Source organism: Pongo abelii, chromosome 21 (genome assembly GCF_028885655.2).
Source record: "Pongo abelii isolate AG06213 chromosome 21, NHGRI_mPonAbe1-v2.0_pri, whole genome shotgun sequence".
NCBI classification, from domain to species: Eukaryota; Metazoa; Chordata; class Mammalia; order Primates; family Hominidae; genus Pongo; species Pongo abelii.
In genome coordinates, this window is record NC_072006.2 from 60366650 (window position 1) to 60381036 (window position 14387).

General features: G+C 43.2%; 1 protein-coding gene across 1 annotated transcript; it reads right to left on the minus strand.

Moving 5' to 3' along the window:
- Positions 1-408: 408 nt before the first annotated feature.
- CBLN4 (cerebellin 4 precursor) lies at positions 409-9503 on the minus strand. The gene is made up of 3 exons (XM_002830441.3): positions 7866-9503; positions 4720-4836; positions 409-2750 (listed from the first exon to the last, which is right to left on the minus strand). The coding sequence occupies exons 1-3, from the start codon at positions 8154-8156 to the stop codon at positions 2553-2555; spliced, it is 606 nt and encodes a 201-aa protein (XP_002830487.1). The 5' UTR covers positions 8157-9503; the 3' UTR covers positions 409-2552.
- Positions 9504-14387: the final 4884 nt, after the last annotated feature.

Sequence of the window (14387 nt, forward strand, 5' to 3'; positions counted from 1 at the left end):
AAAACATTTCTATATTGATCTATTTTGATAATCACCTAACTTTCTCTCTCTCATCATAGGTTTCTATTGGTAATTTCAATGCTTTTGGGCCATTTTGCCAAAACAATGACTGATAGTCTACAGTCATCCCTTGGTACTTGTGGGGAATTCGTTCCAGAACCCCCTGAGGTCACCAAAATCTGCAGATACTTAAGTCCCTTATATAAAATGGCATAGTATTATGTGCATATAATCTACATAAATTATACTTTAAATCATCTCTAGATTACTTATAATGCCTAATACAATGTACTGCTGTGTAAATAGTTGTTATATTATGTTGGTTTTTATTTGTATTATTTTTACTGTTATTTTATTGTTTTTATTTGTTTTTTTTCCCCCCAAATGTTTTTGATATTCAGCTGGTTGAATCTCAGATGCAGAACCTGCAGACATGGAGGGCCAACTGTATTTACTCAAGTAGGATTCACCTGTTGCAATGCATACATACAAATTCTGCACACAGAGAACCCGGTGGAAGTCTACGTTAGAGCAGGTCCATTTAAAGAGAATTCCACTCACATTTAGAAAATGCCCCTTTTATTTAGTCTCTCTGCACGATACTTTTTTTTTACATTATAAAATCACACAGGAGGAAAGGTTTTTGACAGGAAGCCAGCAGAAGACAACTTGCCAAGCAAAACATTGAGGATCCATTGCCAGCATCTGCAGATAATTTTTTTCAGAGAAAGAGGAGTCTTCCTGGTGATTAATGAATATTTTGACTTGACAATTAACACAATTATCCTGGAAGACATGCCTGCATGTGTCTCCCTGTAACAGCTTGCTTGTTGCCACTAAGTACAAAAGCCCCCTGCCCCACCCCCCAAAAATTGTTCTAATGGACTGAAGAACAGGAAATTGAGCCAAATCTCCAAACAAGGCAGGTGTACTAATAATTCCTCCTAAGAGGGCTGCGATCCTCTGTTTGTCTTTTAGTGTTGAAAAAAGGGCAGAACTTTTCCTCAAAGTCTTCAGTATGAAAATATTGGTCTTTAAACTCATCACCACTCATTCATACATTGAGCGTCCTCCTGATATTTTAGGGGATCTTTTAAACTTAACTTTTTAACAATCAGCCCTTCAGAAAGAAGAGTTTACTAAGTTCATTGATTCTCTTTTGACAAGCTTGCAATTCCTACATTTGGACAAATTAAACACAGTAAAGATTTCCTATATCAGCTCAGAGGACATTACCTGAAAATTCAGAAAGCTTTTCTTAAACTTCAGGAAAAAAGAAATAAGAGGATGAAAGGATGAAAGGAAGGGAAGAAGGAAGAAAGAAAGAAAGAAAAAAGGAGCAAAGAAGGAAGAAAGGATTAGGAAGAGACAAAGTAAGAGGAAATAAATAATGTAGAATACATATTTCCAAAACAGAAAAAAAACAATTCAACTAACATATATTAATCTTTATTCTATAACAGACATAAATAATTTATGAATTCATATGACCTATACAAAAGACAAAATAAGATATTGCACTAAATTTAGATATGGGATATTTGAATTTAATATTAGCTAAACAGATAAATATATACAATTTAAAGAATTAAGGCAAAACCAGATGATACTTCAAATACAACAGAAGGCTTGAAAAATAGGTATAATTAGAAACAACAGCATCCTACCACCAGTTAATAAAGTGGTCATGTCTACGGAAAAAAAAAACCTTAGGTTTTTAATAAAGTGGTTATTATCAATCATTTTAATTAAAGTTGAGCAATAAAGTATAAGATTTCCCTCGGAGGGGAGCTGTTTTGCCGAGGCTCAGGGATTGAGCACTTAGATTTCGGGTAAGCAAGTTTTTCCTTGTCAGATTTATGATCTATTCTTCTTCTTAGAAAATATAACTTGGAAAATATGACTCTTTCACATATACAATTAAAATACAACTATGAAGCATTCTTTTTTTTTGAGAGAAGTCATGTTGATGATATCATAGTCAAGGTAAATTTGTGGGCAAGCCATTCATTACCTTATTTTAAGAGAAAACATAATACCAGTTACTGAAAAAAACAATCCAAGTTTTTTACAAGAACCAAACAAACTAATTCCAAAGGAATAAAAAGAAATATAATCAATATATTAACACAGTATACAGTTCTTTGGCAGTATCACACTAACCGTTGATTGAAGTCAGAACTTTAGAGTTTTCTGATGCTTAGACCCGGTTGCTAGTCTTTTAAAACTAAACAAATAAATTTCCACATCTGTAACGAATTCAGTAATCCCAGGAAATGAAATTCAGAATAAATCTTGCAGACAGCTTTTGACTGTTACATTTAAGCACAGGTATTATCTGCTTAGAGTCCCAATCCAAATATACTGAAACAGACACACACAAATAATCTGTGAAATTTTGTATTGGTTCGGACAGGCTAGAATCCTTAGAATCCATATCCACCCATGAGAAACCAATAAAAGACATCAATCCAATGATGAAAAAAAGATCTTCCAATAACTCAGGAGTGGGTCATCCCTCACCTGGATAAACATCACGGAGAAATTGAATCCTATAGGGGGAACACCAGAAAGCCAGAAAACGTGGAATACTGCCAGCCTCCAACCAAATTACCTTTCTCCAGTTTTAGGTAAACTTTATCCTCTTTATCTAGGTAGAGTAGGACACCATTCGTGGCAGCTTCACGAGTAACATCTTTGTCCCCCGCAAAGGCAGATATTACTGGTTTTCCATTTAACATCAAGTTAACCTAGAAGAAGAAAAATAATAATAACTGAAAAGTTCTCTTTAAAGTCAAAACATCTACTGGGGAGAATAAATAATGTCTAAGATGACAGACCCAGTAAAATACCTGATGTTCAGGAAATATATTCCCTTCCTTTCAAATTAGCCAATTGTGGGGGCCATACTTTGCATGTCTGCTGAACTGATTTTTTTAATTTTTTTTTCTCATTGGAATTTCCTTAAATTCCTACAAAAGAATAACATCTATGGAGAGCAACTTAGCCATGTGAAAACTAGCTTCCCTTCAGCACATAAATTAAGCTTACTGCTTTGCTTACCTCTTCCACCCAACAATAATCTTTTGGAAATAAAGCAGGCTTGTAGCTTCCCAGTACGTTCGTAAAAGAGACCCTCTGCCCACTGACCTAGGAGACCCAGATACAACCCAATCCTACCAATATCCTTGCGAGTTTTTGTGCAGCTGTAACAAACATACTACTGAAAATCAATTGAAATAATGAAGTGTGTGTATATGTGTGTCTGTGTGTGTTTATTTCTTTTTCTATTTTCCCTGATAGGAAATAAGCATTAAAAACAATCATCAGGCCAGGCATAGTGGCTCATGCCTGTAATTACAACACTTTGGGAGACCAAGGCAGGAGGATCACTTGAAGCTAGGAGTTCAAGGCCAGCATGGGCAATATGGCAGTACCTCATCTCTAAAACAAACAAAACAACAAATTTAAAAATTAGCCTGGTTGGTCACATGTACCTATAGTCCTAGCTTCTCAAAAGGCTGAGGCAGGAGGATTGCTTGAACTCAGGGGTTTGAGGTTGAAATGAGCTATGGTTGTGCCACTGCATTCCAGCCTGGGTGAAAGAGTGAGACCCTATCTCAGAGAAAAACCAAAAAATAAAAAATAATAATCACCACTATCACTGATTTTAGCGATTTTAGTGATTTTAGATTTAGATTTTAGATTTTAGTGATAGATAATTAGAATGAACTCAAAACTGTATTAACTATTTTCTATTCTACAATTTTGATTACACTGTGTCAAGCATTGCATACATTTCTAAATATTGGAGGTGCGGAAAAGCTTTTCCATGGAAGTAAGTTTGTTTTCTAGATTTTTTTTAGGTTAAAAGTCATATGGAATAAATTAAATCTGAGGCTGATCCATTTATCCATTTACTAGGACATGTAAAAGTATTAATAGATAAGTGTGTAATCTATCATTCATATTGACATAATGGATAAGATAAATATTGAGCATAAGATAAAAGGTTATCCTAGAATTCCATGCACATATATTTGTGTCATTTAGTATTAGCATACCGGAATATTGTCGGAACTAGCTCCACTGTTGCTTTTGAGTGTAAGGTCAAGCCCATTGTCTTAGAAAGCAGAACACAAAATATATTAACTGTGGAACTGCAGTTGGTAAGAATTCACTAGCATCAGAGTAACTGAGGATAAACTCAAGCATACGCATAGAACACCCTTTTTTAAAAATGTATTTTGAATAGTTGCTCCTTCATAGACTTATTCTTACTGATTAGCTGTATCTCATAGTTTTAAAAAATAGCAAATGTGTTTTATTTATATAGTATGCACTTGTAAAGCTCTACTAGTCTTACAAGTATTTTTCTTACGAGTTCAAGTAATTTTTGTATGTGCATTAAATGAAAGCATGATCTTACAAAGAGATTTGTGTCACTGAATTTTTACTAAACCATGGATTTTTAAAAAATGTTTGATTGTTATTAAGGTAATAACTTCAATTGTTTATTTTTCTATATGCTTTTTGTCACATCTTAATGGATGTCAAAAAGGAAAAAAATTAGAAATTGAGTGTTTTAAAATAAACGATAAAGATGGCTGTTTATTTCTATTGTGGAAACACAACTTTGGATAAATACTTAAATACATAATCCACTAAAGATAAGCACAGTTGGTTGGGAGTATGGATGGAAGGGGTCAAAACACACACCTGGATAGTTTGGCTCTGGTAGACTTTAATCACGTGAAAACTGAAACTGTAAATTCCTTTTCTTGGTGCTACAAAGACAGACTCCAATGTGAAAAAATTACCCACATTCACCAGGATCTACAAATAAAAATAATAAATAACAATAAGTTATTATATTTTCTTCTGTAACTAAAATGAATTTTCTTCCTCTCACTCTCTTCCTCTTCTCTTCCTTCTTTCCCTCCTTCCTTCATTCCTTCCTTCCTTCCTCTTTCTTTCCTTTTTTCTTTTGTTCATTCATTCATTCTTGGCAACTAGCTTAAGAAATCATAGAAAATAAAACATCTAGTTCTATATCTTTCCTCTTAACTGATTTGGAAAATTGACTTGAATATTGGAAGGTTCTTCTGTCTTTTAAATGATATAAGAATAAATAAAGTAACTGCTTTGTATTCATGTCTCAATTTCCAGCAAGGCCCAATGGCTCTGGAAACATCTAGCTAACGTTTGAGGACTTATAAATATTAGCTTTACCTTGAGAGTCGGATAAAAGGCACCTGCTATGTGTTTACATTCCCACCTTCTACAAGCCTTTGCAATGTCCAGAGGTGACGTTTCCAAGCCAGCCAATCAGCATCTGTGAGCTCTCCGCAGCATCCCTGGACAAACCACAGAGGCATGGGTACCCCCTCCACCATGTGACATAATCCTTGATACTGAACAGTTGGTGCACAAAGTGATCTGAATGCCTGGCCCTTCTCTGAGCCACCACCACCCCTCTCCTAAGATCTGTTACCATCTTTTTTTTTATTCCTGTGCCAGCTAGGCCTTAATTATAATAATGTGGCAATGAGTCAGCCCTTGTGGGCTGCCAAAGAGGAGAACATAAAGAAGGATAAACTATGAAATAGGTGGCTTTCCCTGTTCCTCCCAGAGCTGTCCATTAACCTCCTACCAATCACCTGCTCTCTATTTGAAGTTCAAGGTTCAAAAGTGAAATTAGACACTGTTTCCCAAGAAAGCAATAATGCATTTTGTATTCCAAAATATTCAGCCTAGTTCTATTGGTTATAAAATTAACTCTAAATTTTAATAAGTGACCTCTTAAGCTAAATTTGCAATGTCACATGGGTAAGTCTCTTTCTATGAGAAAGAGGGATTGGGATCGAGGATGGATGTTAAAATAACCAGGGTTTGTTCCATTTCTTTCCAAGAAATACACCTGTAAGTGGCATTCAAAAATAATAAGAGGTCCCTAAAAAGATATACTTCTCATATATCAATGGCAATCTGCTAATATCTCTTTCAAACACTGCATTCTTGCCAATATTAACACACTTGCAAGCCTCTTGCATAATTCCCTAAAAACGTACTATTACCTCTGGGCAACATACCAGAATGTAGTGACAGTCAAGCAGATGTATCAGGCTCAACACCTAACTTAAAACACATGTATGTGTGTAATTTCATTCTGAGATTTCGCCTTCTTCCAAGTAAGCATCAGATTTTTTTTGTAACCTGATTGATGCTCTTTCCACAAGTCACCAGCTGTGCAATAATCCCCAGCAGAGGCTTTACAAAGAAATTTTTCAAGCACAAGTAAAATAATTTGAGGTGCTTAGTGGTGACTTCCTGATTCAGATACAAGTAGCATAATTCATTAGCAATAATGAAAATAGCTGATTAGTGTTGGCTACGTATAAAACTGGATGTTGACTCTACACCATAATTGGAGCATCCAGGTACATTGAGATTTATAACCAAATGTGTCTTCTTGTCTCTAAGATGCAGGGCTCACTGAACAGAAGAACAAACCCTTTTCCTCTTCTAATTGATGGAAAGGTCATTGAAAAGAACACCCTGTATAGAGGATCGTGCAATGCCCACAGTATTCCAACATTTAATTAAAGCGTTGAAATACAAACTAGGGGTGGTGCGAGACTTTATTTCCATCAAGATGGAAAATACTGCACCAAAACCCCAAATGGGGCTACTTAATTCTTTAAAAATTATGGCTATCAAATATTAAGCCCCTAGAGAGGCATTCTCTGTCTTTGGCCAGCTGGAGAGTGCATTAGTTAGGAAAAATTAAGGAAGGAATACAGATGTCACCTCGTGCTTTCCCTGGCACATCCTGCAACACCACTTAACCTGTGCCCCCTGCACATTGTAGCTTTGCATACAACTGTGAAGTGTGAATTTGGAATTTAAAAAGACTCTGGATACTGTTGGGGCTGAAATTAAAACTCTGAGGACAGTTTTCTCCCTTAAGACACCTTGCTAAAGGTAAGCTGATATCCTGGGGTTTCTCATCATTCCAAACACGGAGGACCAGGTCGCTGAACAGCAGCTACAGCTTCCATCAGTTCTTCCCCTACTCTCATCAACCTCAAAGTCTGTCTTTCCCCAGCTATTTGCAATTCTCTGAAAGGACATGAGCCCGGGAAGACAGAACTGGCTCCCAAGCGCTTTCCTACGGGAGCTCAGCGCAGTTGCCAAATTCCTTTTCCTCCCCTCCTCCGCAACTTTTCTCTAAGTACCAGAGAAGGGCTTGCTGCCTACTCCGAGGCAGCGGCAGTGGCAGCGGCGCCTGGCACGCGAACAGTGGAAACTGCAGGCGAGATCTGACCCCCGGCTCTGCCCCCGCCCCCCGCGGCCACCTGCCCGATCTCTGCAGAGTGTGGAAGCCCGGGACTCTCTTGGGAGAGAAGCTTCTCTACCTGGGAGAAACAAATCAAACATTTATCCTGTTCCGCAAAGGTACCCAGGGAGCAGCCTCAGCGGCACCCGCAGAGGAGTCTGAGCCAGGGGACCAAGATCTGGCCAAGAGATCACGACGTCCAGGGACCAGGTGCCCTTCGGCTCCCGCCGACCTGTTGCTCGAAACTTGCCCTGAGCTCTCGCTGCCCGGCTCTGGGCTCCCAAGCCTCTCCCCCGCCGCCGCAGCAGCCTCTTTTAGGAGCCCGGAAGGAATGGGAGCCGGGGCTGCTGAGAGGGGTGGGAAGAGAGAAGGTAGAAGTTTCAGACCCAGGCATATTTGGGAAGGCGAGTGCTTTACATGATTCCCCATTTCCCAATCGGACCAGCTTAGCCTGGGCAGGCAGCCTCGTGCTGAGGTGCCTGGAGACCGCCCGCCCCCTAGGTGCTCGCGTCCCCCCGGGTCTGACCTGATCGAAGTAAATGATGCGCGTCTTGTTGCTCATCTCGGATGGCTCGTGGTTGGTGCTCCGCACCGCCGAGAAGGCGACCTTGGAGTTGGCCGCCCGGACCGATATCCCCAGCGGGGAGGAAGAAGAGCCCTTGGAGTCCGTGGCCGGGTTCGAGTCGCACACCACCAGACACTTGCCCTCCAGCACGATGGGCTCCGTGTCGTTCTGTGCCCAGACAGGCAGCCCCGGCAGCGTGAGGACCAGCAGCACCGCCGGCACCGCGGACAGCGCCCGGCGCCCGGAGCCCATGGTGAGCCGCGTGGGCAGCCGCAGTCGGCTGGCGCTGGTGCTCGCCCGCGTCGCCTCCTACCCCGGGATCCCGGTGCTCGGGAAGATGCTAGCGGCTAGGTCGACAGCGCTGCAGGAGCGACGGCGGCGGCGGCGCGCACACTTCCACCAATTCTGCGGCTTGAAGTCAAAGTCTCCCCTCGAGCTCTCTCGCTGGCTCTGTTACCTTTGTCCTTTAAGGAGCTCATGCAGAACCCTTTACCCTACCCTCCTCCGCCCAAGAATCAGCCCTGCCTGGGGCCCCTGCACCCACTCTTGTTCCTAGACATCTAAAAGTCATCAAACCCTCACATTCACACCTTAAAGCAAAAAATAATAATAATAAATTCTCACCCCAAACTCAAGCACCACCAGCTAAACCACGGAGCAGGAACAAAAAGAGGGGACTCAAAGAGACGCCGCAAGGGTGGCGGGTGCCCAGCGGCGAGGGTGCCAGTCCTGTCTGGCTTGCGGCAAGGACGAGTTACAGAGGCAGAAGGTCCTTCCCAGGCTGAGAAGAACGCGAGGCTGTGTTCATGGCCGGGACGCCAGCGACTCCCACTTTCGCTTGGTCAAAAAAATCCCCCAAACCTGGTGTCACCCAGAGGTAGGGAGGGAGGCAGCAGCTAGCTGGGTCCCTCGCACCAAAAGCGCAGATTCGCAGGATCAGGTCCAGCGCGCGGGGCGCAGCGTGCAGGGCGGCTGGTCCGGCGGGGTCCTCTCCTGCCTGGCCTCCCGCCCCCAGTCCCTGCGCACAACTTTCTCGTTCCTCGCGCAGCCCGGAGAGCGCGAAGCGGGCACACGCGCTCTATTTATAGGAGCGCAGCGTCCGGCTGGGTTTGGCTTATCGCGCAACCCGCGGGCTCCGGGAAAAGGGGGAGAAGGCGTCTGGTGACCCCATCTGAGCAGCTCTCTCCTGACGTTTAACGGACCCCAAAGCAAGCGGGGTGCACAGCACTGATGATTGGCAAGGTTCGAGGCTCCTCAGCCCCTGAAAGCCCGTGGCGTAAAGGATGTGTGCCCAGAGAGGAGCCCACGGCCCTGCGCTCGCCCCAGCTCGGCGCCCACTCTCTCCTGCTCGATCTGAGTCCGCAGAGGGGGCGGCGGGTCCCCTCGCCCCTCCCCAGCGCGGGACTCTGCCGCCGAGTGCCCTTCGAGCGGAGCGCGGCGCTGCCAGGCCGGATCGCGAAGATGGATAAGCCGCCGCGGACTCGCGCTGCGCGCTGCCCCGAACCTGGGGACCGGCGGGCGTCCCGACCGCGCCTGGCCGGGAGCCCGCCCCACACAGCCCTGGGGCCTGGCGAGCTCAGGGAAGCCTTGGGGCGGACCAGAGCCCGTGGGGGCGGCTGGGAGGAGGTGCCTGATTCCTTCCTTCCGCTCCGGGAAGATGAGCCTCAGAAGCCGCAGGGGCGCGCCTTCCCCTCACACCGCGAATCCTCCCCAGGCATGGCCAAAAAAAAGAGTGAGAGAGGGAGTTAACTCAGCAAGAATAAGTCCTCCGAAACCGTGCCGACAACAATTAAAAAAAAAAAAAAAAGACAACCCCACTCCTAGGAATACAGCATTTTTCTCCGCTTTGGATGCGCTTCCCGCCCCCTGTGCCACTCCACTGCCATCTTGGCCTCTGATTTGCAAGAGTTCCCTTCCTCTTCTGCAGCTACCACGGGGAAGGGAGGTTTGTCTCTGTCTGGACCCGGCTGCGTGAACTTGGCCGAGTCACTCACCCTCTCTGAGAGGGGGGCGCGGCGTTAACTAAGGTCCTCCCCACCCCCATCCCGCCAGCTTTCCAATTCTGCGATGCTGTGGGGTCATGGCGCCCCTTCCCCAATTTCTTCTACACTTCCAGCTGCCAGAGGGCAGACACCGTATGGTATCTTTAATCAAAACAGTATCCCCTCCAGGCATTCGGAGCTCCTAAAATTGCATTGGCTAGTTATGAATGGAAGGGATGTTTATTGAGGGAGGTCCTTGGGATGGAAGGCTCCCATTCCTTCCTGAGTGTAGGACGCCCTTATGAGCGTGGCATTCCAGCCCTCCACAATACAAGGTGAACCTCGTCTCCAGCCTTTTCCCCTTCCTTCAGAAGGGCCGGGCATTGAGCTATAAGCACCAGCTCCAACTGTTAAAATTGAAGACACTACGAGGAATCCCCTGACCCTCACCTCCCTATAATCTCTCAACTAAAGTGTTAATACTAGGTGCCAAGGGGCCTTCAGATTCTGCTCCAGTGGGGCCAGTATCAGGTGTTTTGACTTTATGATTTTATTTTATTTGTGGTGGGAGGTGGTCTCACTATATTGTCCAGGCTAGATTCAAAACTACTGGGCTCAAGCGATTCTACTACCTCAGCCTCCCCAGTAGCTGAGACTACAGGCCAGTGTCAGTTCTGACTGGCAGGTGCTAGTGCCATGCTATTTGTTAAAATGTTGAAAGTTACCTATCTAAGCTACAACCAAACAAGGTGAACTAGTGCCTTCTGAAGATGGCCACCATTTAGCCAGCTTTGATGCCCCACCCTAAGCCCAACACAAGCTTCACCTGATCCCTCTCTGCACTTTGTAACTCTCTTCTAGCTTTTAGGGATGTCTGCCTGGTTAACAGCAGCAATTTCTTCTCATTTGAAGCAGTCTTTTGAGGGTGGGTGCCGAGTTGAATTTAGTTCCTTTTATTTCCTGTAGGGGTAAGCACCCTGCCTTCCTTGTCTGGGACAGCTGTTGAATAACTAGAACTTTGGTTATTCAATTTCAGGCTGGGAGAAGTTTGACCAAAAAAAAAACACTCTGTTGAATTGTTAAATAGAAAATAAGCTATCTTCCTCACCAATTCCAATATATTCTGTCTATATCCTTTTCTTCTCCAGGCACTTCCTGCCAGCAAGAACTGAGATCTGAAGAAACCTATTCCTTCTCTCACCAAAAATATTCATTTTTAGTCCCCAAATCTGCATAGTGACCATAGTAAAGACTCAGTAATTGAGAAATGACTGAATGCTTCCTGATAGAAGATAATTATCACTCATATTATAGTATAAACTGCTTTAAATGAGTCTCTCTCAGTAAAATTTAAATTCAAAGCCTCCTCAGTAATTGGGGATAAGGGTCCTGGTTCCTTACTAAAGGATGTTCTGCTCTTCAAAGTGTTCTGAAGATGAGGAACACAGCATTTTCTGTGGACCCCTGCTAAGAGAAGTTATGTTATATTGTGAATCAGAGGGTCCTGACTCTTTTTCCCACAACAGTTGATTAAACATGGATAGCCCCTGGGTCTAGGACTGTCGATGCATTTGATACCAGAAGTCCAAGACTTGTATGGCCCAACTTGGCCAGATGACTTGGGGCTGCCAGATTTTCTCTCTGCAATCTTAATGAGACATCGAAATAGCTTCCAGTAAGCACTACGTGTTGCAGAGACAAGGTTTGTAGTCTCCCAAACTGATGTGGCCATGTAGGAGTCATCTGCAAGCTGAAGCAGAAGAGGTATTGGAATAAACCAGAGGACTGGCCACACTTGTAGAAAGAAGCCAATTCTGGAGCATGAGCACTTCTGAGAAGTAGAGGGAGTGAATAGTCAATTGCCAGTTCTGAACGCTTGCTTACAAGAGTTCCAGAAACATTTTTTCCTAACCTTGGGTTTCTTGGTATCCTCCTATGTCTTTGAAATAAAAACCCAATTCCCTTGAGCTAGTTTTAGTAACATACTGCTCCCTGTCATCCAGAATCCTCATTAGAACATTGTCCCAGAAACCATACCACAAAAGGCTATGGATCTCTTGCCAAAAGACTAACAAATCCAATCTCCTGCCTGTAGGAAATGCTTTTCCAACATTTTGGGAAAGGAGGCATCACCTGTTCCTCACCCCCTACTTCAGCCCCAGCATCCCCAGGAGAAAAGAAACAAGATCAAGTTTAAGTTTCTCTCCAACCACAGCATAGATCTGTTTTTCTTTTTCTTTTTCTCGTATTTTTCCAGTTGAAAATATGCTATCAGAAGACCTAGCTGTGACCCAAATATTTTCCCTTTCTGAGATTCCCATATTGTATTTGATGCCTAGGATTTTTTTTTTCTGCTAGACCTTTAGAGATGATGCAGAAATGCATTTCAGTTCTCTGCAGCTGGGCTTAACTTTAAAGTAAATTAGAATCTAAACTATCCTTGCATAGGAAAGCAATACTTCTGAGGTCAGTAAATTCAATGACTGCTTCTCCAGCCATCCTTTAGAGAAACCAAGTTTCAAGCAAGCCCAAGACAGTAAGGATCTATGAGCTATTTTCTGACTCTGAAGAAAATGTTTCTGAGAAGGCAAAGACAGACACACACAAGGTATTCAGCTCTAAGGGCCTCACTGTGGTTGAGTGAAAGCAGACTCCATGCATCATGCAGCAGAGACAACCGCAGGTCAGTCATGCAGAAGATGGAAAATCAAAAGAGAGAGAGCAGTGAGGCTTGCATCATACCTAGACAAAGGTCCACTGAGTTTCTTAATTACCCTTTGCTCTTTATAATGATAGTTATCAGCCCAAGCAAATGATCTTTTTTGAGGGAGAGTAAGTAGCTTAAGAAGAAAAAGTCTTGGTGGGACTGTAAACTAGTTCAACCATTGTGGAAGTTAGTGTGGCGATTCCTCAGGGATCTAGAACTAGAAATACCATTTGACCCAGCCATCCCATTACTGGGTATATACCCAAAGGATTATAAAACATGCTGCTATAAAGACACATGCACACATATGTTTATTGCGGCACTATTCACAATAGCAAAGACTTGGAACGAACCCAAATGTCCAACAATGATAGACTGGATTAAGAAAATGTGGCACATATACACCATGGAATACTATGCAGCCATAAAAAATGATGAGTTCATGTCCTTTGTAGGGACATGGATGAAACTGGAAACCATCGTTCTCAGCAAACTATCGCAAGGACAGAAAACCAAACACCGCATGTTCTCACCCATAGGTAGGAATTGAACAATGAGAACACATGGACACAGGAAGGGGAACATCGCACCCTGGGGCCTGTTGTGGGGTGGGGGGGTGGGGAGGGATAGCATTAGGAGATATACCTAATGTTAAATGACAAGCTAATGGGTGCAGCACACCAACATGGCACATGTATACATATGTAACAAACCTGCACGTTGTGTACATGTACCCTAAAACTTTATATATTAAAAAAAAGAAGAAGAAAAAATCTCCATGAACAACCAATATGTGAAAACTTACATAGTCTGGAAAGTTCCAGAGTCATGTTGAGCAAATCTTCATAGCTCCTTCTGGAGACAGCCAAATGACAGACTTGTTTCATATGAGGATGGTATTGTGGCAAAAAATAGATGGATGCTGTAAAAAATACTTTTCAATTGGTTTTAGAATTTGAAAATTGTTTGGGACAGTTTCTCTAGATAGTTTATTCCACTCACCCCATTGGCAAATAAGGTACGTGTCTAAGACATCAGGGAGCAGTGAGACTTCTTGGTCGTGGCTGCAGACAGATTTTGATGCCGCTTTTTGGCTTCCCATGATACCTTGAGCATGTTCCAGTCATTATATTTATCATAATGGTTTTAGTTGATTTATTGTTGTGTTTTCCCTGGACTATTAACTCTTTGGGAGGACAGAATTTAGCAGAGAGTAGGTATGCATAAATAAAGTTTACTGAATAAAGTAACATCATTGCTTTTAGTTCTCATAAGGGAAACAAAATAACATTTAATCACTATGATCTAAGTATGACAGGAAAAATAAAATTATTTCAGAAATGTTGGGGGCTTAAAACGTCAAGTCCACCTTAGTTACTAAGAATGGAAGCCCAGTGAGAAAAGGTTTTGTGGAAAGGGCCACATCTTGAAATGTGTTGAGTTGAACCCTGAGACTGTAGTAAAACCTTAGAGAGAACCTAAAAAATTCTCTCTCTCTCTCCCTGTCTCTCTCTCTCTCTCTCTCCCGACTCTCTCTCTCTCTCCCCGTCTCTCTCTTTCTCTCTCTCTCCCCCCATCTCTCTCTCTCTCCCCCCGCTGTCTCTCTCTCTCTGCTCTCTCTGTGTCCCTCTCTCTCTTCCCCTCTCCTGGGCACATCTTCATTATTCTTTGGCTCACTGCAATCTACCATTCTCTGAGGCCCGCATGAGGGAAAATGGCAGCTGATACTTCCAGATTTCACACATAACAAAGCCATCCACTCAGAGATGCCCCCAAATCCCCGAGAAGAGATGC